The sequence below is a fragment of the Phymastichus coffea genome, unplaced genomic scaffold (genome assembly GCF_024137745.1).
Source record: "Phymastichus coffea isolate CEN01 unplaced genomic scaffold, Cenicafe_Pcof_1.1 PCOF00224, whole genome shotgun sequence".
Taxonomy (NCBI): Eukaryota; Metazoa; Arthropoda; class Insecta; order Hymenoptera; family Eulophidae; genus Phymastichus; species Phymastichus coffea.
The window spans coordinates 49,104-69,162 of record NW_026707035.1 but is presented as its reverse complement, the minus strand read 5'-3'; the positions used below and the strand labels follow the sequence as shown (position 1 = coordinate 69,162).

The following is a 20,059-nucleotide window of genomic DNA, read 5'->3' as shown; positions in this document are numbered from 1 at the left end:
TTCTCATCTTGACGTTTTTACGTGGATAAAAGTGGCCGCCCTCCTTCCTTCCTGCTCTGCTCCGGCGGAGTTGTCACCGTAAAAGCAGGAGCTAGAGACGTCGAAATTGTACTGCACGCTCTCTCTCTCTCTCTCTCTGTCGCGCGCGCGAGAGCTTTGACGCGAGCGGCCTTTGAGAAAACGAACATTTGCCTCTGTCTCGGGAATCAATGCAGCTGCAGTCGAGCGGCGGCGGCGGTAGCGACGCCAGCAGTAGTGAGTGATCGATGACGACTGCGCCGGTTAATTCCGTCGTCAGTCGCGCGCGATCGATACACATCGACGCCTCTTTCAGCCACGGCTTCTCGCTCGCTTTTACGACTAAATGTCACAGTAGCTTTCCACTGTCAGTCACCTTGAGAAATGTACTTTATCGCTAGGGCGAGCGTATATAAGAAGTTACAGCCCAGGCCGCCGTCGCCGCTAACCTTCTTCGCTGAGCGAGACAAGCTACTTTTTCTTTCTTGCTCTCTCTCTCTCTCTCCCTCTCTTTCTCTCGCTGGCCGCCCGTCAGCGAGTACAAGCGAAGGCCCATTAACCTTCCGGATTGATGTGTAGTTTTCTGGCTTGCAGATCATCTTCGCAAGCAGCGCCGGCAGCGGCAGCCCATCACTCGCGCGTAACCATAACAACCGATCATCGGCTCCTCGATACCCTCTCGATGACTAAGCGAAGCGCAAGAGTCCAGAAAAGACTCCCGGATAGCTTAATTTATGTTCGCTTGTCGTGACATGCCTAACGGCGGCTGAGGGAATGAGCGAGAAGAGAAAAAGAAAAAAGAAAGGAACGACTCGCCGCGCGAAGCGAGCTGCAGGTGTTATAGTCGCTCGTAGCACGCGCTCGCTCGAATTTCCCGCGGAGTTTGCTTCAAGTTTCGGGATTAATCGAAGCGTAAAGCAGCGAAGAATCTCCCAAGAATATAATTAGATACACACGGAGTAGCTGTTTCCGCTGACTCCGCGCGCCCCTCCATACTCGCGAGTTCTGGGCAAACAGGCGCTCTCCGAGTGAGCGCTTATAATCAATGAAATAAGAGACTGGCGGCCGACGAGCGCCGAGCTAAACATCGGGGCGGCCGAAAAGTGAAATGGTCGTCGAAGCCCGCTAAAGCTCGGTTCCCCGAGCGATTATCTCTGGCGGCGAGCTAATTCGACGAGCTTTTTGCGAGACCGCGCCGCTGCTGTTGGCCAGAGAGACGCTAGCCAACCGACCGGAAGTAATCGACAGACTTAGCGCGCATAATTGAAATCGCTGCCGTCTTTGCCGCCGCCGCCGCCGCCGCCACCGCCACCACCGCCGTCATCGTCGTCGCGACTCGTTTTTCCTCGGTCGCGCGCGAGCGACTTCCACTTTCTGACGTTGCCTCGCGCGGCGCCACGTTTTTCCCCACTCATTTGACTCCTTCGTTTCTCTTCCATTGTTGCTGCCGGCGCTGCCTGCGCTTCATCCATCTCCTTCGCGAAGCGAACCGGCCACAAAGCCCGCACTCGCGCTATTTTGTCATCTGCAGCATCTGGCAGGCTCCTTAATCGGCGCCGTTCCGATCCCATTGACGGATGCCAGCTATTTTCGTCTTTTGCTCCATCAAAACCAGGTACGCGCACGCGAGAAGCGCCGTCCCGCGTGTCGGCCACCGAGTGCAATTCTCCGGTCCCTGGCCGGCCCGTCACCCGATATAGTGCAAACCTCGGTCTTCCGCGCGACCAATCATACATTTGCCCACCCGTCGATGTGTTCCTCGCTTTTCGTCCGAGAACGTCGCTCTGGCGCCTTTCGGAAAAATACTCGGCCACGCATCGCCGACTCGACGTGTGCCTTGTCCCCGTGCCGGCAGCTCCGGCTGGCCAGCGAGCCGGAAGCTGTGCCGAACGGGATCGTCCAAAATACTTTTGCCCGTTACATCCGATCGTACTAATTTGCGTGTACCACCGACTGGGACCCGCGCACCCGATCCCCAAGGATGAAAGTATGCATTAGCTTCGGCGGACGTCCGTACGCTGCATAATACATCAAGTGAATAATCCCCGACAGGGGGAAATTGAATTTGCCGCAACAACTGGCGGAGCGGCCGCATGAAATATCCATCGATCCATCATCCATCACAATGCACTCGGGAGGCCGCTTATCGGCCAGATTTTTCAGTAGTCGCGCGCGCCATTAAAACAGCAGTAGCCGGCGCCTTCGCCCGTGGCCCCGGGATTGGCTTTGCGGGGCCGCGCTCTCTTGCGCGGAGCAACAGCTCGCCGACGGGGGCCAGGACCGAAGAAAAGTTGCTCGCGCGGCCGTAAATCGTGGCCGCGAACTCGCGCGCGCGCACACACACACATACACACACACAACTCGTCCCACGCTCGACGCGAGAGCTGTCTGGATGCGTTACGCCGCTCGTCGTCCGTAATAATGCGCGTTCCACGCGAGGGGTGGGCTCGAGCCAACTCTTTTTTAAGGAGCCGACGACGCCTGTCGCTCGCGCGACAATAAAGGCGGCACGAGAGCGGAGCTGCGGCCCGATCGATCGTCGCAGCCGCGCTCTCGCCTTATTGCTGCCCTCTTCCGCGAGCTCCGCCCGCTATCCTAACTATCTTGCGCGAGCTGTGAGCACCTAATTGCGGCGCCGCGCCGCGGAGCGCATTATGAAGCTGCCCGCCAAGTTTACTAATTATAACTAATAAATTGCGAAAGCCAACTCGGCACGTCGAATTGCAGGCGCAGTTTGTAACGTGAGCTCGGCGGCGGCTGCTCGCGCGCGCCGCGATCCCAGCTCGCGAACGGCCGCAGCGCGCGCGCCCGCTGCGGACCGGCCGCCGCCGTCGCGGCGACGGAGGTGCCAAAGCCGTTATCTGCCAGATCCGAAGATGGGAAAAGCGCGCGCGCGTGACAAAAGCGCGCCCGATTTCCAGGCCTTTTTTCAGCTCGACTGCTTGGCAAGCCGACAATGTCGGCTACGCGAGAGGAAGTGCTTAGCCCACGGATTTCTCGCTTTGTATAGCGTACGCCTCGGGAATTTATTATCACCTGACGCCTCGGCGCGCGAGGAGTGTCGCTCCGCTTCTTCCAGGGCCGTTCATCAATATTTGCTCGTTCAACCTTTACCGGCCGACGTATCTTGTAGCTGCTCCTTTGGTTTAAGAAATCGGCGCTTCATTATACGGAAATCGTTGAAAGCTCGCGACATTAAATCGGATAAATGAGCTTTTTTAAAATACTCTTTATCGCACGTGCGATGCCTAATTGATTTGGGAGCTCGGGAAAGAGAAGCGTAATATTTAACGAGAAGATTACAAAGTTTTTACTTGAAGAAGGGCTTATCGAGCGCAGAGAGAGAGAGAGAGAGGGAGAGAAAGAGAGGGAGAGAGAGCGAATTCCATGCCGCTTACTTTGATATTTCACTGTCCAAATTGACAAAGGAGAACGAGAAGGAGAGCCATCTAATTCCCGGCTATAAGCTCTTCAACACAGTTCCGACCACGAGCATGTTCAAAATCTTGAGGCTTAACTCCCTCCCTCCGCGTCGCTCTACCTCGCTCTTTCTCTCTCTTTAGCCAAGGCGTTCACCTCGATTACATGTTTTATTCAAGATGTTAAGTACCCCTCGGCCTCGCTTATGGCTCTCTGTACAGCTCTCTGCTGGCAAAAACCGCTGCCGTCCAAACGATTATCCTTCAGCTTCATTGCCGATGCACTTGCTTATTCAGCGCACCAACATTGTCCCGACGAGATTGCAAAAGCACTACAGCGACTGCCACTGCGATCTTTGCCGGATAGATTATCCAAGGCCCCTGGAGCGACGACGCGATCGATCGATTTTTGCCTTAAATATGAGTAAACATCGCGACAGCAGCTACGATAGAGAAGTACAAGTTGTTTGGTTTTAATTTGTCGGGGCCGATAAAAACTTGATTAAAAGTAGCCGCGCGCCGGGAGGAGCGACCTGCACAACTAGCTCAAATTTTTGCGCGAGCCATGGCGCGCACTCGGAGTTTGTGCCCGACGCGAACGCCTCCAGTTTATTGTTCGCGGCAAACAAGCCGTGAATTCGTTAGAATGCGCCATCGGTGCATGAAAATTCAACGGGCGCGTGAAAAAGCGAGCGGCGCGGCGGGGATTTTCGGCAAAGCCGCAGGCCGCGACGGTGCCGTTAGCTCGCTGCTCGCGAGAATCTGCCGGCCCCCGCCGAGCCGAGCGCAATCGATGCGCACCCCCTTTGCTATCCGTGGCATCGATCGTCCGAGGACGCCGGGGCTCGATCCCGTCGGCGCGCGTCTCTCGAGCCGCGGAACGGCGAGAAATAATGGAGAGCTCGATGGCATTCGAAAAATGGAGCTTCGAAAATTGCCGTGGCAGCCGTGTCCGTAGCCCGGTAGTTTGGCCAGGGCGAGCGCCGCGGCGCCACGGGAAATTGGTATCCGAGGCAATCGGATTGCCGTGCTCGCTGCCGGGAGCCCGTTCGCTCTCGAGCGCGCGTCTGCCTGCGCTCTTACTAATTAAATCGCCAATCGACGCCCGGCTCGGGATTGGGCCCGGCGCGCGGCAACGCCCCGGAATCCAGCGCCACCGGGCAGCCCGCTCGGCTCTTTCGCTTCGGCCGCGTGATTTTCGTCGCAGTCGAATAGTCGCGCCGGCGCGGCAATCGCAGCGATTACGAGGCCGCGATTACGCCTAAGCCGGCAGCCCGGGCGCGATTGACGTGGGCCCGAGTCATTAATTAATCGCGTAATCCTGGAGACTAGCGGGAGACCAGCGCTGCACAACCGGCTTATCGTGTACGCCGGCGCCCATTTGCCGCCACTTGCTCCGGCCGCGAAGACCGGACGCGCGCGGCTCCCGCCCGACGATAAATAATAATCGGCGTTAATGCGCGCGCCACGAGCCGGCCCGCCACCGATTCAATCTCGACAAGCGCGCCTAATTGTTTGGCCGATCGGCGCGCCCTTCCGAGCGCCCTGCCCCCAGCATTGTGCCTTTCTTTGATTGTTTTGGCGAATATGCGGCGGCGGCGAATAAATTTCCCCTCCCCACTCGTCCCGGAGCTGACCCGGTTATGCCAGGCATTCTCATTCAAATTACGGGCATTATGGAGGCTCGATTTGCGAGGTCGACCCTTGTAAACATTATCCGGCCGCGTTCGCGCAGCGGCTCGCTCGCACGCGAAGCACACGAGCGCAGAGCAAACTCAATAAGCGTAGATCGTTTCCAAATGAGGATTTACGGCTGGAGGACTGCGGCGAAGAGAGAGCGAGAGAGAGAGAGAGAGGAGAGAGAGAGAGAGAACGCCCGGCTCCTCTCTTCCTCCCCCTCGCTCACTCTCGGCTGGGGCGTAAAAGCGTACTTTATTCTGACGTGTCAGTTACGTGCCAGAAAACACTTAAAATTCGCCGCCTTCGCCGCCACAGCGCAGCGGCGACGGCAGCACTCGGCGATTCTAAAGCCAAGAATAAGAAAGCGCCAAGTTTTAAGAACCGGAGAAAATACGTCGTCGAGGGAAACACGCCGATAAAAATGCTTTCATAGAGTGCGCATTCGGCAGCAGCAGCCTCGTCGTCGTAGCTCTGGAATTGCAGCTCCCTCAAGCTCAGCCAAGAGACAAGCGAGAGAGAGAGAGAGAGAGAGAGAGAGAGGAGAGAGAGAGAGAGAGAGAGAGAGAGAGAGAGAGAGAGAGAGAGAGAGAGAGAGAGAGAGAGAGAGAGAGAGAAGACACTCGGTTCGCGAAAGAAAGAAAGGAAGAAAGAAAAGAAAGGAAGAAAGATCAACAAGCTGAGCCCTAACAAGCCAGCGCCGCGGGCGAGTAAGCGTCCCCGTGAAAAAAAAATCGAGCCTCTGCCTCGCCGCCTCTCGTTTCTCTGCCGTCTTGTAAACAAAAAGCCCAGACCGCCATCAAGCATGCGAGCCTCGTTATTTAAGTTCGCTACACGCCCGCCTAGGCTGCCGCTGCTGCCCTCCAGCCATCGTTCCGCTATACGTATCTCTCTTTTTAGCGCTTTCAGCTCTCGCGCGCGCCTTTGAGCACGAGGAGAAAGAGTGCGCGGCGCCAAATTGCTTTTATCGCCGCTAAAATCGGCCAGCGAGCTATTGTCATGTGGAATGTGTTTCGGGCGCGCGCGGAGATGCGTAGGAGCAGCCGAAGCCTCGGTGATTCCTTCCGGGCAGTTTATGCTGCACTCTCGAGAGAGGGAGAGAGAGCTTAGCGGGGGCTAAAAGCGAGCAACGGCAAAGAGCAGCAAACCCGCTGCGGCTTGCTCTCTGTCTCGTGACTTACGGCCAGACGTTCCATTATTTCCCGAAAGTTGTCGCGCGTTTTAGTTGCGCTGTTATGCCGCGCGGCGCTAACCTCCGGTAAATAACGCCGTGGCGCGGGGCGACCGAGCCCCTTAAATCCCCAACGATCGGCCGCGCCAAAGCCGCTATCTCGGCCTACGCTCCGCCCGGTGAGCCGGCGATAACCGCGGGCCCCGAGAGCCGCCTCTTTGTGCGATGCCGCATCCCGGGGCTCGCGGATTCATCGGCCGACGCACTCTTCGCTTGCGCGAGCCACGGCACCACGGCACCCCCGGCACCCCGGCACCACGGCGCACAGCTCGCACGGCTCGCGGCGCGGCGCCGGCAATGGACGATTGATCATTTCCACGGCTGACCTACTTTTCCGATCGATCTCTCCTCCGCCACAATGTTTCCTCGCGATGGCGAGAGCTTTTCTCGGTCGACTAATCTTTAGACGTGGGCCGACTCGAGCGCGATGACGCGATGCTTCTGCGATGATTATGCAACCGACAGCGGATTTCTCTCATTGAGCCTGGCTGACCACACGCGACCTTTTCTACTCGCGCTCCGCGTTACTTTTCCATCTCGCTCCTTTCAGCTTTCTTTTTTCTTTCTTTGATTTTTCTCCGACTACTTCCGACTTTTATATTAAATATTGGATTTCGATATTTTTTAATATATACCGGGTGCGTCCATGTTTTCAATGCGTTGCCAATCAAAAAAGTTCATTTGATAAATCGAGTGCGTGGACGCGCTACGGTCAGAACGTTCACGAATTTTGGAGCAAAAAATTTTCGCAAAATTTCGCTACATTTGGTAAATATTCATCAATCGTTGGCTTTTTTTCTTTTTTTTTCAAGGAGAACGTTGATTTTTCGTTCGGACAACGAGCTTTTCCGGTTTACATCGCGACGTATTTATGTCAATAGTAAATACATAGAAACATATTTCAGTTTTTCCTCAAAATTGCATCGGGTTGTTTTCGCATAGCGATGCAGAAACATCCATTACAATTCGATTGCGGATAAAAATATGTTTCCTTTCCGCGCTTCATCGTTAATTGATGGATGTTCGATAAGCGAATGAGCCACGCACCAAGTTCTGCGTTTGTCAGTGAGTCATAAAAAACAAATTTTGTTCTCCGCGTATTTCGGTCTACTTGCAAGTCAGATATGATCGAGCACGGATGAGTAATGTCAAATTAGAAATCGTGAAGAGGCGAATTATTCAAAAGTAAAAGGCTGCCTCATAAAAATTCATGGAGTTTTCAGCAAGCCGTAGAAACACACGAATAAGAGTAATATTTTCAAAGTCAATTTGGCGGTCGGGGAGTAGGAGGAGGAGCGAGCCAGCCGTAAAAGGTGGCCTCGTCTCTGGGAATAATTGAAAAAAGCCGTCGTCCCCTCGAAAAAGTGCTGGCGCGCGCACTAAGCACTCGGCTACGGAGCACGAGATAGGAGAGCGCGAGGGCTGCACTTTTAGTCCCGAACTCTCGCGGTACAGTAATTGCACCGTCGGGATTATGTTAATCATTGATACTTTAACGACTTTCGCCGCTGCGCGCAAAAAAGGGCTACGAAGCTCGTTATCTCTCGACCGACGGCCAACTCGCACTGATCGCTTATATTATACGCCAGCCACTCGGCAAATCGGCCAAGACCCGCTCGATCGTCCCGCCCAGTCTTTGCCGCGTTATTTATTTATTTATTTAATTCCTTCTTTTTTCCAGTCTCGATCGTTCGTCAACTATGGGCGATTGATTATTTTCATTGTTTTGGTGCGATTCCCATCAGCGCGCTGCGAGCCGGGGAAAAGCATTTATGTGCCGATACAACGCCCCACAGAGAGAGCCAGAGAGATTTTGTCAGCGTCATCGTCAGTCCGAGAACAAACGATCGGAATCGTCCGGGCTCCTCGTGTTCATTAACACGCGCTCTGTCAAGTGCATTGTCCTTTTTTGCGCTGCCGCGAGTGGATTAATGCAATCGCTTTAATTGTTATTTTCGACGGCTGACTCGCACTCGCGGCGACAGACGCGCACATAGCCACGCGGCGGGGCATCGAGAGCGAGAGTGAAGGCTCTCGTGCGACGCGACGTGTCGCCGAAAGAGGACTCGGCCGGTTTTTTTCGCTCGCCCACCCATCCCACTGTGTACGCGCTGGAATCACTCGAATCTGGCACGGTTGTACAATTTTTTTAAAAGCTGCAATCGCGCCGCCCTGCAAATATCACTGCCAAGCGGATATTACACTGCAGCGGGATTCGCAGTGTTTTTTTTCTTCCTTGCGCTCGTTTCGCTTGGTTTTGCGTTTTGTTTCGTGGGTTGCTCTATGCTCGCGCCGTATGCCAGAGAAAGAGCGAGAGAGAGAGAGAGAGTGTACGTCGCATTATATTAACCGTGACAATCGCGAGCTTCGCGAGCTTGGTAATCTGAATTAATGGCGAAAATCAATTTTGGCAAAGTGGCCATTGCGGCGAGGCAACTTGGCTGCTACTGCTACTGCTACGAACACAGCCGATTAAATCCCCAAAGTTAAAGCAAGTTCTCTGATCGTACGGCAGCTGCGAATAACGTAAAATGGCTCGCGTGACCGCCGGCCTCGACGCACCCTGGTGGCCAGGCCGGCCGCACGCGCTCGAATTTCATAAATCATCTTTGAAGAAATACTGCGGGTCGCCCCAAACGAGTTGATTAAATTTTTTTCCGCCTTGGCCGAGTTTTTAATTAGCGCGGGAAGCGAGCTTGATATTTCAGCTCGGCTACTGCTTAGCCGTCCGGTGGCGCGCGTGTGTGGATTAAAATATCAAAAGTTGCTCGGAGCGGGCGCCGCTAAGTGGCGGCGGCCGTGGGAGAGCTCTTAATGAGCGCGCCGCGGGCACGAACGATCCCCGTCCGTCGGACGCTTCGCTGTTTATTGAAAAACTCGAGCGAATAAATCAGTGGGAATGGGGCTCGACGCGCGGCGCCCGCGATCGCGCTCGGAGCCCGAAAATGCATAATGTATCTCCGGCGCGCGTCGCAACTCGAGAGAGAGAGAGAGAGAGAGAGAGAGAGAGAGCGAGCAAGCGAGAAACGCTAAGGTCAAAGCGCCGGCGAATGCCTATGCATAAGGTCGCTCGTCAGTCGCGCGACGATAATTGCCTTATCGGAATGCCGATATCGCGTGGCCGCGGCGCACACACACGTGCGCAGCTACGACACAGAAGCAGCAGCATCAGCAGCAGCAGCAGCAGCAGCAGCAGAGCGGCGTATACGTACACGAGTAGTTTGATTAATCGGGGCGCTTGAGCTCTCCAGCTCGTGAGTGCAATTTGTTGCGGTGAATTTCCAAAACACTCGGCTGAACTGCAAGCAGTAGTTTGGCTTGTATGCGCAGCGGCGGCAGCCAGCCAGCGCGAGGAGGGAACAGTAGCGGCCTGTCAGAACCGCTCGCAAGGAGCAACTATTCCTCAAGGTACATAATCCTCGGCTTTGAGATTTGCCAGTGTAACTTAATATTACGTCGTGTGCGTTGCCGTGCCTGCGGCTCTCCTGGCGGAGTGCGAGTGACAAATACGCACATATCAATGCCGCGCAGACGCTGGGATAGGGCAGCGGAGGTGGCGACTGGCGTCCGTAATTACAGTCGCCTGTCTCGCGCCCTCGGCTGCCGCGCCGCCAGATGCGGATCGAAGCGCAGCCTCCCGTGACGCGCGCCAGCATCAAACTTGCACCGTGCGCACACTTAGCTCGGCGGGAACGCGTCACTGTGTGTGCACGCAGACGCCGAAGGTGCGCGCCGCGCGAGCCGCGATTCGAAGGTGTGCGCGCCTACGGGCGACGTCGTCGTCTCGCGCGGCCGAGACAAAAAGGTCCGGCTGAAATACGCGCGCCGCGGAGCTCCTCCTCCGTTCGACGGGAGCGGCGGCTCGTCGGCGCGTAGACGCGAAAAACCAGAGCTGCAAATCAGCGAGGAAACGCCGCGGCGGAATAATCTATACGCGCAGCGGCGCAAGTCGCGATGAGCCGCGTCGCTGCTATTGACAGACGATTTACATGCAAATTTGGCGGCCCACTGGCTGATTTGCCGGTCTGCCGGCGCGAGGACAACTTTGAAATTAGAGCTCGTCCCCGCGGAGGGCCGAGGTTTTTTCGGCGCCGCTCGTCAAATGAATAACAAATAATCCTAGGCGAGCTTTTTTGCCCCGGGGCTCTGTCGTTTGCATAATGCTCGCGAGCCCGACGACACGGCTCTAGGAAAAGTGCTCGCTTTCGAGAATTGTGTTTCTTTTCAATGAGTTCGCCAGCTCCGGCGAATCAAGGCGCGCTGCGCGTGTTTATCCACGACTACGCCCAGTCAAACTTTTATTCTCGCGCTCTCGGCAGCGCTGGCTCACGGCGGCTCACGGCGGCTCGCGAAAGAGGCAGCAAGAACGGATTAAGCTTGTCTCTCTGCTGGATATAAAGCGTATCGAGCGAAAATATCTATATAAGGCGCCGCGGGAGTTTATTAGCCGATGTAAAGGTGAGACAGCGTACAAAGCCGAAACTCATTAAAGCGAGAGCGCCGGGAACAAACCCTCTTACCCGAGAGCTGGCAGAAACACAAGGAAGAGCTCTTGATATTCTCGGCTGCCAACCTCACGAGCAGGCGGAATAGATTTTTCTATCTCGATAAATTTGATCTCTGCCCGTCTGCCTGGCTTTCTCTTTGGCTGCTCCGCCGTGTCTCTGAGCACAAGGGCTGATGAAGCGAGAGGCGGGATATAGTGGCGGCGCGTCTCGCAGGATTTATTTCCCATTAAAAATCGTTGGCCAAGCGTGATTACGGACCGCGAGACAGCCGCGAGGAATCGACGGCCACCGGCACAAATATCAGCCGCGTTTCCGGCGCGTTTCCAGCGCGTTTCCGGCGCGTCGCCTCCCGAGCCCGCGCTCCTATATACTTTTTCAGCTTTGCTGCATTTCGAGAGCTGGCCGACTCGCCTCGCGCTGATCTACGAGCTCGCGCGGGGCATTAGCATAGCGCGCTTTGTCCCCAGCATCTGGTTAGCTTGCGACAAATGCGCGACTTTTCACCCCGGCATATCTCGCATGATTTACTGCTCCGTGCCTCGGCTCCCAGTCACTCGCTCCGATACATCCGCCGCTGCGCTGCTCCCCAAAACTCCGCCAAAACAAATTCCCTCATCCCGCCGAAAGTTCTTTAATGCTCGATTTTATTAGTCCGCTCGGGAGGGCCACGCGTAAAAAGCCGCGGCTGTGTGCCAAGGAAAGCTTGTGTTTACGCAGCGCACTGCATACGTACGTTATCTCGACTTTCGTATTCAGCCAAGTAAGCTCCGCTCGCCGGTCATCATTTATGCAGACGTAATTTTTAATCTATTGCCATCGCCCGAAACTTGCAGCGACTCGCCTTCGGTTATTCGCGAGTCTCGCCCGTTCAACGCTTCCTCGCTTTTAATTGCGTGCCAGAGCCGCACCTCCTCGCAACTCACCCGACTAAATGACGAATGTTTACAGTTTCACGTCTTACTGCGCGAGCGTCCTCGCTTTACTTTCGCTTTATATTGCTCATCCATCGTTGCCGCGCGTCGTTCCAGCGTAACGTTCGCGTGCGCGCGGCTAAGTATTTTCATTGACGATAATTCGAGGGCTGCGTCGACGATAATTTTCACAGCGATCGGCGTACTTGCTCACGGTGATTGCGCCCGTAGATGCACAACGGCAGCGAACGCTGTTCCGGCCAGCTCTGCGGCTCCCCGTAAAGAGAGGCATTAAACAAGATTTTGGCGAAACTACGCGCGGAGAGTGCGTGCGGCGCGTTAACTTTCGACTGATTTTCCGTTGGGCGCAGCGCGCTCCAGGGAAATAATAACAGTTTTGGCAAAATGTGCGCGAGGCTGGCGTCCGAGCAACGTTGGCTCGAGCCGAGGCAAGGTTAGCGTCATCGCGTGCGCAGACGCGCCATGCTGAATTGCAAGCTTGCCGTTGTTGTTGTTGTTGTTGTTGTTGTTGTTGTTGTTGTTGTTGTTGTTGTTCTTCTTCTTCTTCTTCTTCTTCTTCTTCTTCTTCTTCTTCTTCTTCTTCTTCTTCTTCTTCTTCTTCTTCTTCTTCTTCTTCTTCTTCTTCTGCTTCTGCTTTTTCTCCCTTGTCGATGTCCGAGTCGCGCGCGATATACCGCGTATGTCGGTCGCGCTAAAACTTGATACGCAGGTAGAACGACCTGAGCTCCCTGCTAATGAGCCGATAAATTTGGATGCTCTGAGGTGGCGCGCGAGCAGCAGCAAACGGAAGCAGGCAAGACGCATAGGGAACGCTGGACGTGTAGCTACAGCTTCGGAAACCAACTGATTTCCGGTTAGCCAAGCTGGCGAGCGAGAGAGAGAAAGGGGGGGGGGGCAGATTTATGTGGCCTCGTGCTAGAATCGCTGACCTACGACACGTTCGGCGAGTCGAGCGTGTAGCCGGTGAACCCGTACCTCGATAGAGATTCCCTACTCGCCCTTCCGCCACGACGCGCGCTCATGATTATTTGAAAGCTCCGCAGGCGCTTTTCATTAGCTCGCTTTTCAAACGCGTGGCCGTGTGCGTGCGCGCGCGCTCGAGAGAGAGAGAGAGAGAGAGAGAGAGAGAGAGAGAGAGAGAGATAGAGATAGATGTGGAGCTCTGGCTTGAAAAAGAACAATTAGATTCGATTAAATTGGCGCTGCTCAAGTGCCTGCTAATGGGCAGCGGGAGCTTGCGCGTATCCACCCTGGCGGGATTGATCGTTTGATGTTGGCTTAGTGCACGGCCACGTATGAGTTTTTCCCGCGCTGCGCCACGGCCCGTTGCTCGCGAAAGGAAGAGATTTCTGATGTTCCGCGTCTTTAAGCTCGCGAGCGCACGATATATGTGCCGCGCATAGAGGTCCTCAATCTCTCGACTGGTTCCCTCGGCCCTTTACGGCACAGCCGCGCTGCTTCTCTCTCCGCACGTCATCGCCGACGCCGACGCGCCGCTATACGTTTCTGCTCTCGCGTGCGTAATGACACTTGAGAACGTTGCACGCTAGATAAATTTACGACTGTTATTTCTCCGAAGCGATGGAGCGATCTCGCAGCTCTACATTTTCGCAAATTACGCCGCAAATTCGCAGATGTTAGGTCTTTGGCCTCAGCCCTTTCACATTCGATATTACGCCTTTGTGCTCCGTCGTTTCCGATCTTATGTAAAGATGTCGCGAGCAAGCGTTGCACAGCTGCAGCGGACTGCGAGCAGTTTGATCGAGCTCAACAAAGGCAAGTACAAATCGGCTTTGCACTCGTCGTCTCACCGAAAATCCAATGCACAATTGAGCTCTGCGAAATGATTAAACGATGTGAATTTCGGCGCAGCAATGACGTCGATCGGCCATGCCAAATTAAAAGATAACAATCGCACCGAGAACACAACGGTCATTCTGTGACTTTTATAAATGTTGCGTAGCTCCAGTTTGAAAGGATTTTTCCAACAAACAGCTCACGGTGTTGTAGAGCCGTAAAATAACTGCAGTGAGTCTAGAGATCGTAAAACAGCGAGCCAACGTTCGTTTGTCATTAAACTCACTTGGAACTCGAAGAATTTTTTGTTTAAATCTCGTCAAATAGGTTCATTAGTCATTTCAGTTGGTCGCGTGCAGCCGAATCTCATTAACTTGCAATCGGAATAGTATAACTATGCAGGCTACGTCAAGGAATTATCGGCAATATTAAGTGAGCGTTTAAAAAGTTATAATTTGCGAATAATTTGCTGAAATTATTACGCTCTATTCGTAGCCTAACTTCATTTCCAATATTTCCAATTAACATTCGAACGTCCATTTATAAATCCAATATTATCATAATGTAATGCACAAGTAGATGATTTCACTCACGCAATTGTACTCAATTGTTGGTTGGCAAATAATCTCTGTGAAAATATATTAAAACCAGTCGCGAGTGAGTTGATAATCCAAACCTTTTAAACGAGTGTTAACGCATGGCATTATGAAAGCCGAATAACCGAATAATCGGCGAACTATATAATTAAGTTTCTCGCCGAACTCGTAAAAGTTTCATGGCGTCTCTCCTCGTTGAGAACCAAACGATCAATTATCCGCGATTTCGAACGATTCCCTTGAGAAAAGAAAGGCAAAAAGCAAGAAGCAAAAGAAGAAGCGGGAACAGGAGAATGTCTCAGGTCGTAAGTTTAGAGGTCGTTCCGCCGAGGGGGGGAGGGGGTGCCGCGGGGTAGTAGCACGAACGGGCGGTCGGACGATCCGGTCTGGCTGGGTCGCGCGCGGCTCCTCCTCGGTCGCCGGTGGAATCTCTTATCGAGATCCAGCGGCGGCCGCTTCAATGGAAGCAAGCAAGCAGGCGAGCAAGCTCGAGGGGGTTAGGAAGGCAGCGGCGTCGCCGGTGGAAGGACGAAGGTAATAAGACGAGCTTACTAGTCGTGAAAGGTAACGAGCCGCGGGGAGAAGGCCGAGGGCGCGCGCACCATGGAAATGTCAGTGCAATCAGCGGGAGCGAGACCGAGCCATCTTCAAAGTGCGCGGCTTACGACCTTGTCGCTTCCGCTTTCATCACGGAGGCGGCGGCGGCGGCGGCGGCGACGGCGGCGACGACGCCAGCGCAGCGCGTGCGGGTGTGAAAAGGAGCGAGCGCTAGAGAGGAGTCGCCGAGTCGCCGAGTCGCTTCGTAGCAGGCTGCTTTCAAGACGATCTTATCTATATCTCGGCCGATTCCGCTTTCATTGCGAGAGCGAGGGGAAGCGCTCGGAGGAACCGGCGCTGCCTCTGTCGGTGCGACGTGCCGACCCGGTAATTGAAATATGACGGACGCCCCCGTAGACGATCGTCTGCGCGTTCATGTATAATTAGAGCTCATCGACTCGGAAGAGCGAGCCAATGCTAAACTCGATTGCTATCGAGCGAAAAAGAGACTTGGCTCTTCCCTTCTCTATTTATAGCGGACTCGTCGCGTCTGATCCACTCGTGTCGCAGCCATGATTATACTCCGATGGCGTAATGCGCCCCGAGGGTCGACACAAGATGGGAAAGAAAAGGCACGTCAGTTGTATGCTCAATAAATTAGTAGACGCGCGCGGCCGTCTAATCGATAGCACGGCACGTGGATTAAAGTCTTTGGTTCTACCACTCGCCGCCGCGGCAGAGCTCGGGTGTGTCAAAATTCCATCTGGAAATTAATTGGAATGCCGTGTCAGGCTTGATTCGCCTGGGTTTTCTTGTCGCGGAGGTTCTATTTATGCAAGGCGCAAATCGACGTTTGATTTGATCACAATGCTCCTCGCGATCGCTGCAGCAGACAATGGAAAAAGCTCGGCGGGGCAGCCGTGAGGGCTCGTCAACGTGCGCGCGCCACACGCGCCGCGAGAAGCTCGGCTCGTAAATAATTCCAGGACTAGGAGAGAGAGAGAGAGAGAGAGAGCGAGACCGCGAGTAAGTCTGGAGCTTGAAGAGGGCCGCGGAAGGGACACGCAGGCGGATCCGCAGACAGGCCGGCCAGGCGAGGACGATTATGCACATCCACTTTGTTGCGAGGTAGAATTGTTGAAAGGAGTTGGCCCGGCCGCGCAGTGGTGGTAGTCACGCTTTAGTCGGCCGCGCTCGCGATAAAGAGCCAGCCGGCGAGATGGAACATCTCCCTCCCCGAACCAGACAGACGACTCTGACTACCACCACCAACGACACACCCATACTATTGTGGACTTTACTAATTACCTTGTATTCCGCCTTGCTCTCACACTGTCTCTGTGCGCGCGCGCGACTGCGCCGACTGTGCGTCTAGTTTGTCGAAGCTCGTCGCCGCTAATAATATTTGTAAACAAGCCTATTGCCATTGTTCTCGTGCGATTTGGACGCGCGGCCAGAGCGTTTCCGCTAATCACCTTTCTCCCTGAATATTAGCGGTGCTGATAGAGACTCGTCTCGCGCCGATCGATCGGCATCCGCTATCGTGCGGCAAAAGGGCCGAGGGAAGGCTTTTTAAAAATGTTGGCGCCGCCATACTCTAGCGTGCGAGTGCGCGTGCGTCTGTACGTGTGTGTCTGCGGAAGTTGGACGTATTGCCGCCTCGCACTGGCGAATCGTCGCCCCCTCGCTGACACGCCGCTCATATTTCATCCGTCATTCACTCATTTTTCACCGATGCGTGCACTCGTGTACACGCGAAAGAGAGAGAGAGAGGAGAGAGAGAGGAGAGAGAGAGAGAGTTTAGTGGAGAGCCAGCTTGCTAATTGCATTATTCACTGTCACGAGCAACCAACTTTTACGTCGCTAATTAATTATCAGTCTGGAGGATCGCTCTCGGGCCCTTTTACTTACTTATCTTATACGGGAGTGAAAATATTTTTGAACGCGCGCACGTTCGTTCGTTCAACGACGGCGACAAGCAAGAGAACGACGTTCCGTGTGCTTCTAAGCTTTCTCATTTGAGTAAAAGCTCCGCGCGGATTGCACCTCCAAGTCGTGCGCGCGCGAATTTTACGTACCCGGATTTACGGACTTTCCGACATTAAAATGTCGCTTCGATTTGGGACCATCCGACATTAAAATGTCGCTCCGATCTGGGACTTTTCGACATTAAAGTGTCGCTTCGCGTCATTACAATTTCCCTTTTTATTTACGAGAGCGAACGCAGAAAACTGGCAAGGGCAATTTAATAGCTTTACCGCGGATGAAAAATCTTTACGAAGCTTCTGACTCACGAGAACTGAAAATTCCAAGGATGCATTTGGGCGCGAAAATTCGATTGTTTAAATATGCAATTTTACCGTGAAATAATCATGAGAGCGCGCGAGCGGGTCAAATATAGAAATTTATACGAACTTACCGACTGTTTCCATTGGTCCCGCTCGTAAAATTCAAATCCTTGCTCGCTAGCGCAAAGGAGTCAATTTTTATAAGGCACACTGGCTCTCGGCGTATAAACTTTACAGCTGCGCAGTAAAGCGTCCGAGTCGAAGTAAAGGCAAAAGGAGGGGGGGGGGGACGAGTAGGGAAAGAACGAGAGAAACGACGGCGCAGTGAGACTTTGCATTGCGAGTCAACTAGCGGAAACGATTCGGGCGTCGAATCGAAGATACAAGTAGATTATGCAAGGAAATGAAAATAGAAGGTAGCAAGCGGAAAGTGCACACAAGCCAGCGGCGGCTGGCGGCAGCTAGTCGACGGAATATTGCTTATTGCGCGTTTTCTCGCGAAAGCAATTTTCAGGACTGTCTATTATCAGTCGGCAGAGCAAGCGCGAGGTTGTTTGGCCTATTTCGAAAAATGAACGAGCGCGCGGCAGGTATGTGAGGTGGGCAAAGAGTTGCGAGCAAATTAAAATGGAACTCGAGCGTGGAAACGAGCTGTCGAGGATCAGAGAGTGAGAAATCGAGCGTCGTGTTTTGACTCTCTCTCTCTCACTCCGTTCTCCACGTTGTCGTCTCGAAATTCTCAAGACGCCTTGCTGCAACACGACGAGGCTACAGGGGAATAGTGGGAGGAGGGGGCGAATCGACGTGCGGGAATTTCTATACGAACGCTCCTATTCAACAAACTCTCTCTCTCTCTCTCTCTCTCTCTCTCTCTCTCTCTCTCTCTCTCTCTCTGTGCTGTTGCTGTCGCTGCTTCTCGTTTTGGGTTCGCGCAAGCCGCAATTACGGCGTCGCTTAATTCGTAAACCGTTGAATGCCTTAATGAACGCTCGAACGCCGAGAATATTGGCGGCACATCCAAAGGGGAATTGAAGCTCCGCGCCGCGCTCTCGGGTGCCGGCTACGATTAGGCAGAAATCATATTTTGCAGTCGATGCGCGCAGCCGGATGGAGTTCTGGCCCCTGGCTTGCTTTTGGAAACGGGAGTAGCTTTGGAGGCGGCTCTTCCGAATGGCACTCGCGGAAATTCTTATTATTTCCACTCGACAAGGGGTTTCGAGTAGCGTTCGCACGCTCGCCCGCCGGTGAAATTAGCGCCTACAACTGTTCTCTCGCCGTCTCTACTCTTCTCTCTGCCTAGGATCCCTTTTGAAAGTGTCACCGGGACGAGAGGCGGGCTGCTTTAAATGGATGCAAATTGAGCGACGAATGTAAACGCGTCTCGTTACCAGCTCGCTCACGGAAAAACGAGACACAGAGCCAGCTCATTCTGTCGCTCGCCGTTTGTTATGCAAAATTATTAACACAGTGCTTTGAAGCGCAAGCAAGCGTTAATTCCAGCGCGAGTCTCCGCGAATTCGCAGGAAAGAAATGTTCGACAGGTGTGCGCCAGAGCAATCGCGTCGCGCCGACGCGTGACGCCGCCCGCCGTCCGCCGCGTTGATTCTGCAATCTGCATTGTTAATACTTGCCGCGGCGAATTTTCGCGACTTCGCTGCTGTGGGAATAGCCGATGAACCGGCTGAATTCTCGATCACGCGGGTCGACGCTCGCGCGGGCTTATCGATCGCCTTTATTCCTCCCGAGGCGGCTCTTTGTCCGAGTGTATTTTTACGTTTGTCGAGCGTCGCGCGCCATTAAAGCCTTTCCTCCGTTTCTGTTGCAGGTAAGCACCCGGACGGCTGATTGTAGCCTCGCGCTTTCGTGTCGCAATCTGTAGGCAAGATCCGCGAGGCGATTTCCATCGAGAGAGGTAAGCTTCTTCGTTATCTCTCCGCTGCTACGCCGCTGATATCGCTGGCATTCTTCGCTGAGCCGCCCCCGCAAAGATAAGCTGGCGGATGAAATATCGCTCTCGCTACGCCGTTCCGAGTGATCGTCGTCGGACCGGCGATCATTCGAGCGCGCGCACCGAGCTTACCGACCGACCCGTCAACGTTTGCGCAAACGCGCGGCTCAATCGCGAGGTGGCGCCACTGCGCGCCGCCGCTCAATTTCAATTTCGGCGCGCGAGCTCGCTCGTTTTGTTTGCTCAAATTAATCTTTCGCTTTGCATACTGCAAAGTACATCCAAATAATGCAGATTGAACGCACTGCCGCGGAAGTCCCTTCAAATTGAAAATCAGCGTTGTTTCGTGCGTCAGGAAACGCGATATGGATCGCACGGAGTATAATCATTCTCGCTCGGTCGTGTGCTGCCTGTGTGCTGCCTGTGTGCTGCTCGTGTGCTGCGGCTTCGATCATTCAAGCTCTAATTAAGTATGGAGATTTTTCAGACATTTGGCGCAGTCAGTTCGCTGAATTCTGCAAAGATTTCGATGCCTAAGAAATCTAACTCGAGTTGACTGAAACGGACGTCTGGCTGTTCTTGTGTACACTGAGACCAAGATACAGCTCAAGTTACGATTTTGCTGTTATGAATATAGTATCAGTTACTCCGACAAGGTAGAAATTATTCGAATTTTCAACGTGTACGACAGTGAAACCTTATCATCGTATGCATGAAACATTCCATAATTTGCCAATTTCAAGTTACTACGAAAGGGGTTAATCTTGTTCATTTCGTATTTTCAGTAGCATCATGCACACTTTAGCTTGTTCTTCATTATCGTTCGTTATCTATTTAACTATTCGATATATTTTCTCGGCGCACGGCGTGGAGTCGCAGCGCTGTCGAAAATTAAAGGCATTAAATCATTAACTCATCCTCGTCGAGGATGTCAGATACATTATGCGCGTGTACGACGTGGCAGGTATGAAAGGGTTGCGTGTGTGCGTGTGTTGGCACACGCACTGCTCGTCACTATACGTAGGGGGACACAAAGCCGATGGCTAAGGAGATGACGCGTGTTTGCGTGCGTGGTTGCGTGACTTGCAGCCAGCGAGCAGCCAGGCGA

The 20,059-nt window shown here is 53.8% G+C and overlaps 1 protein-coding gene across 1 annotated transcript in view; it reads left to right on the top strand.

Moving 5' to 3' along the window:
- The window catches only part of LOC131674270 (glycine, alanine and asparagine-rich protein-like), a gene marked incomplete at its 5' end in the record, with an annotated part of 92,246 nt that extends 72,783 nt beyond the window's left edge, over positions 1-19,463 (top strand). Inside the window, one exon of the mRNA XM_058952853.1 lies at positions 19,439-19,463. Coding sequence (XP_058808836.1) covers positions 19,439-19,463 — 25 coding nt within the window. The remainder of the gene's footprint in view (positions 1-19,438) is intronic.
- Between the last annotated feature and the right edge of the window lie 596 nt (positions 19,464-20,059).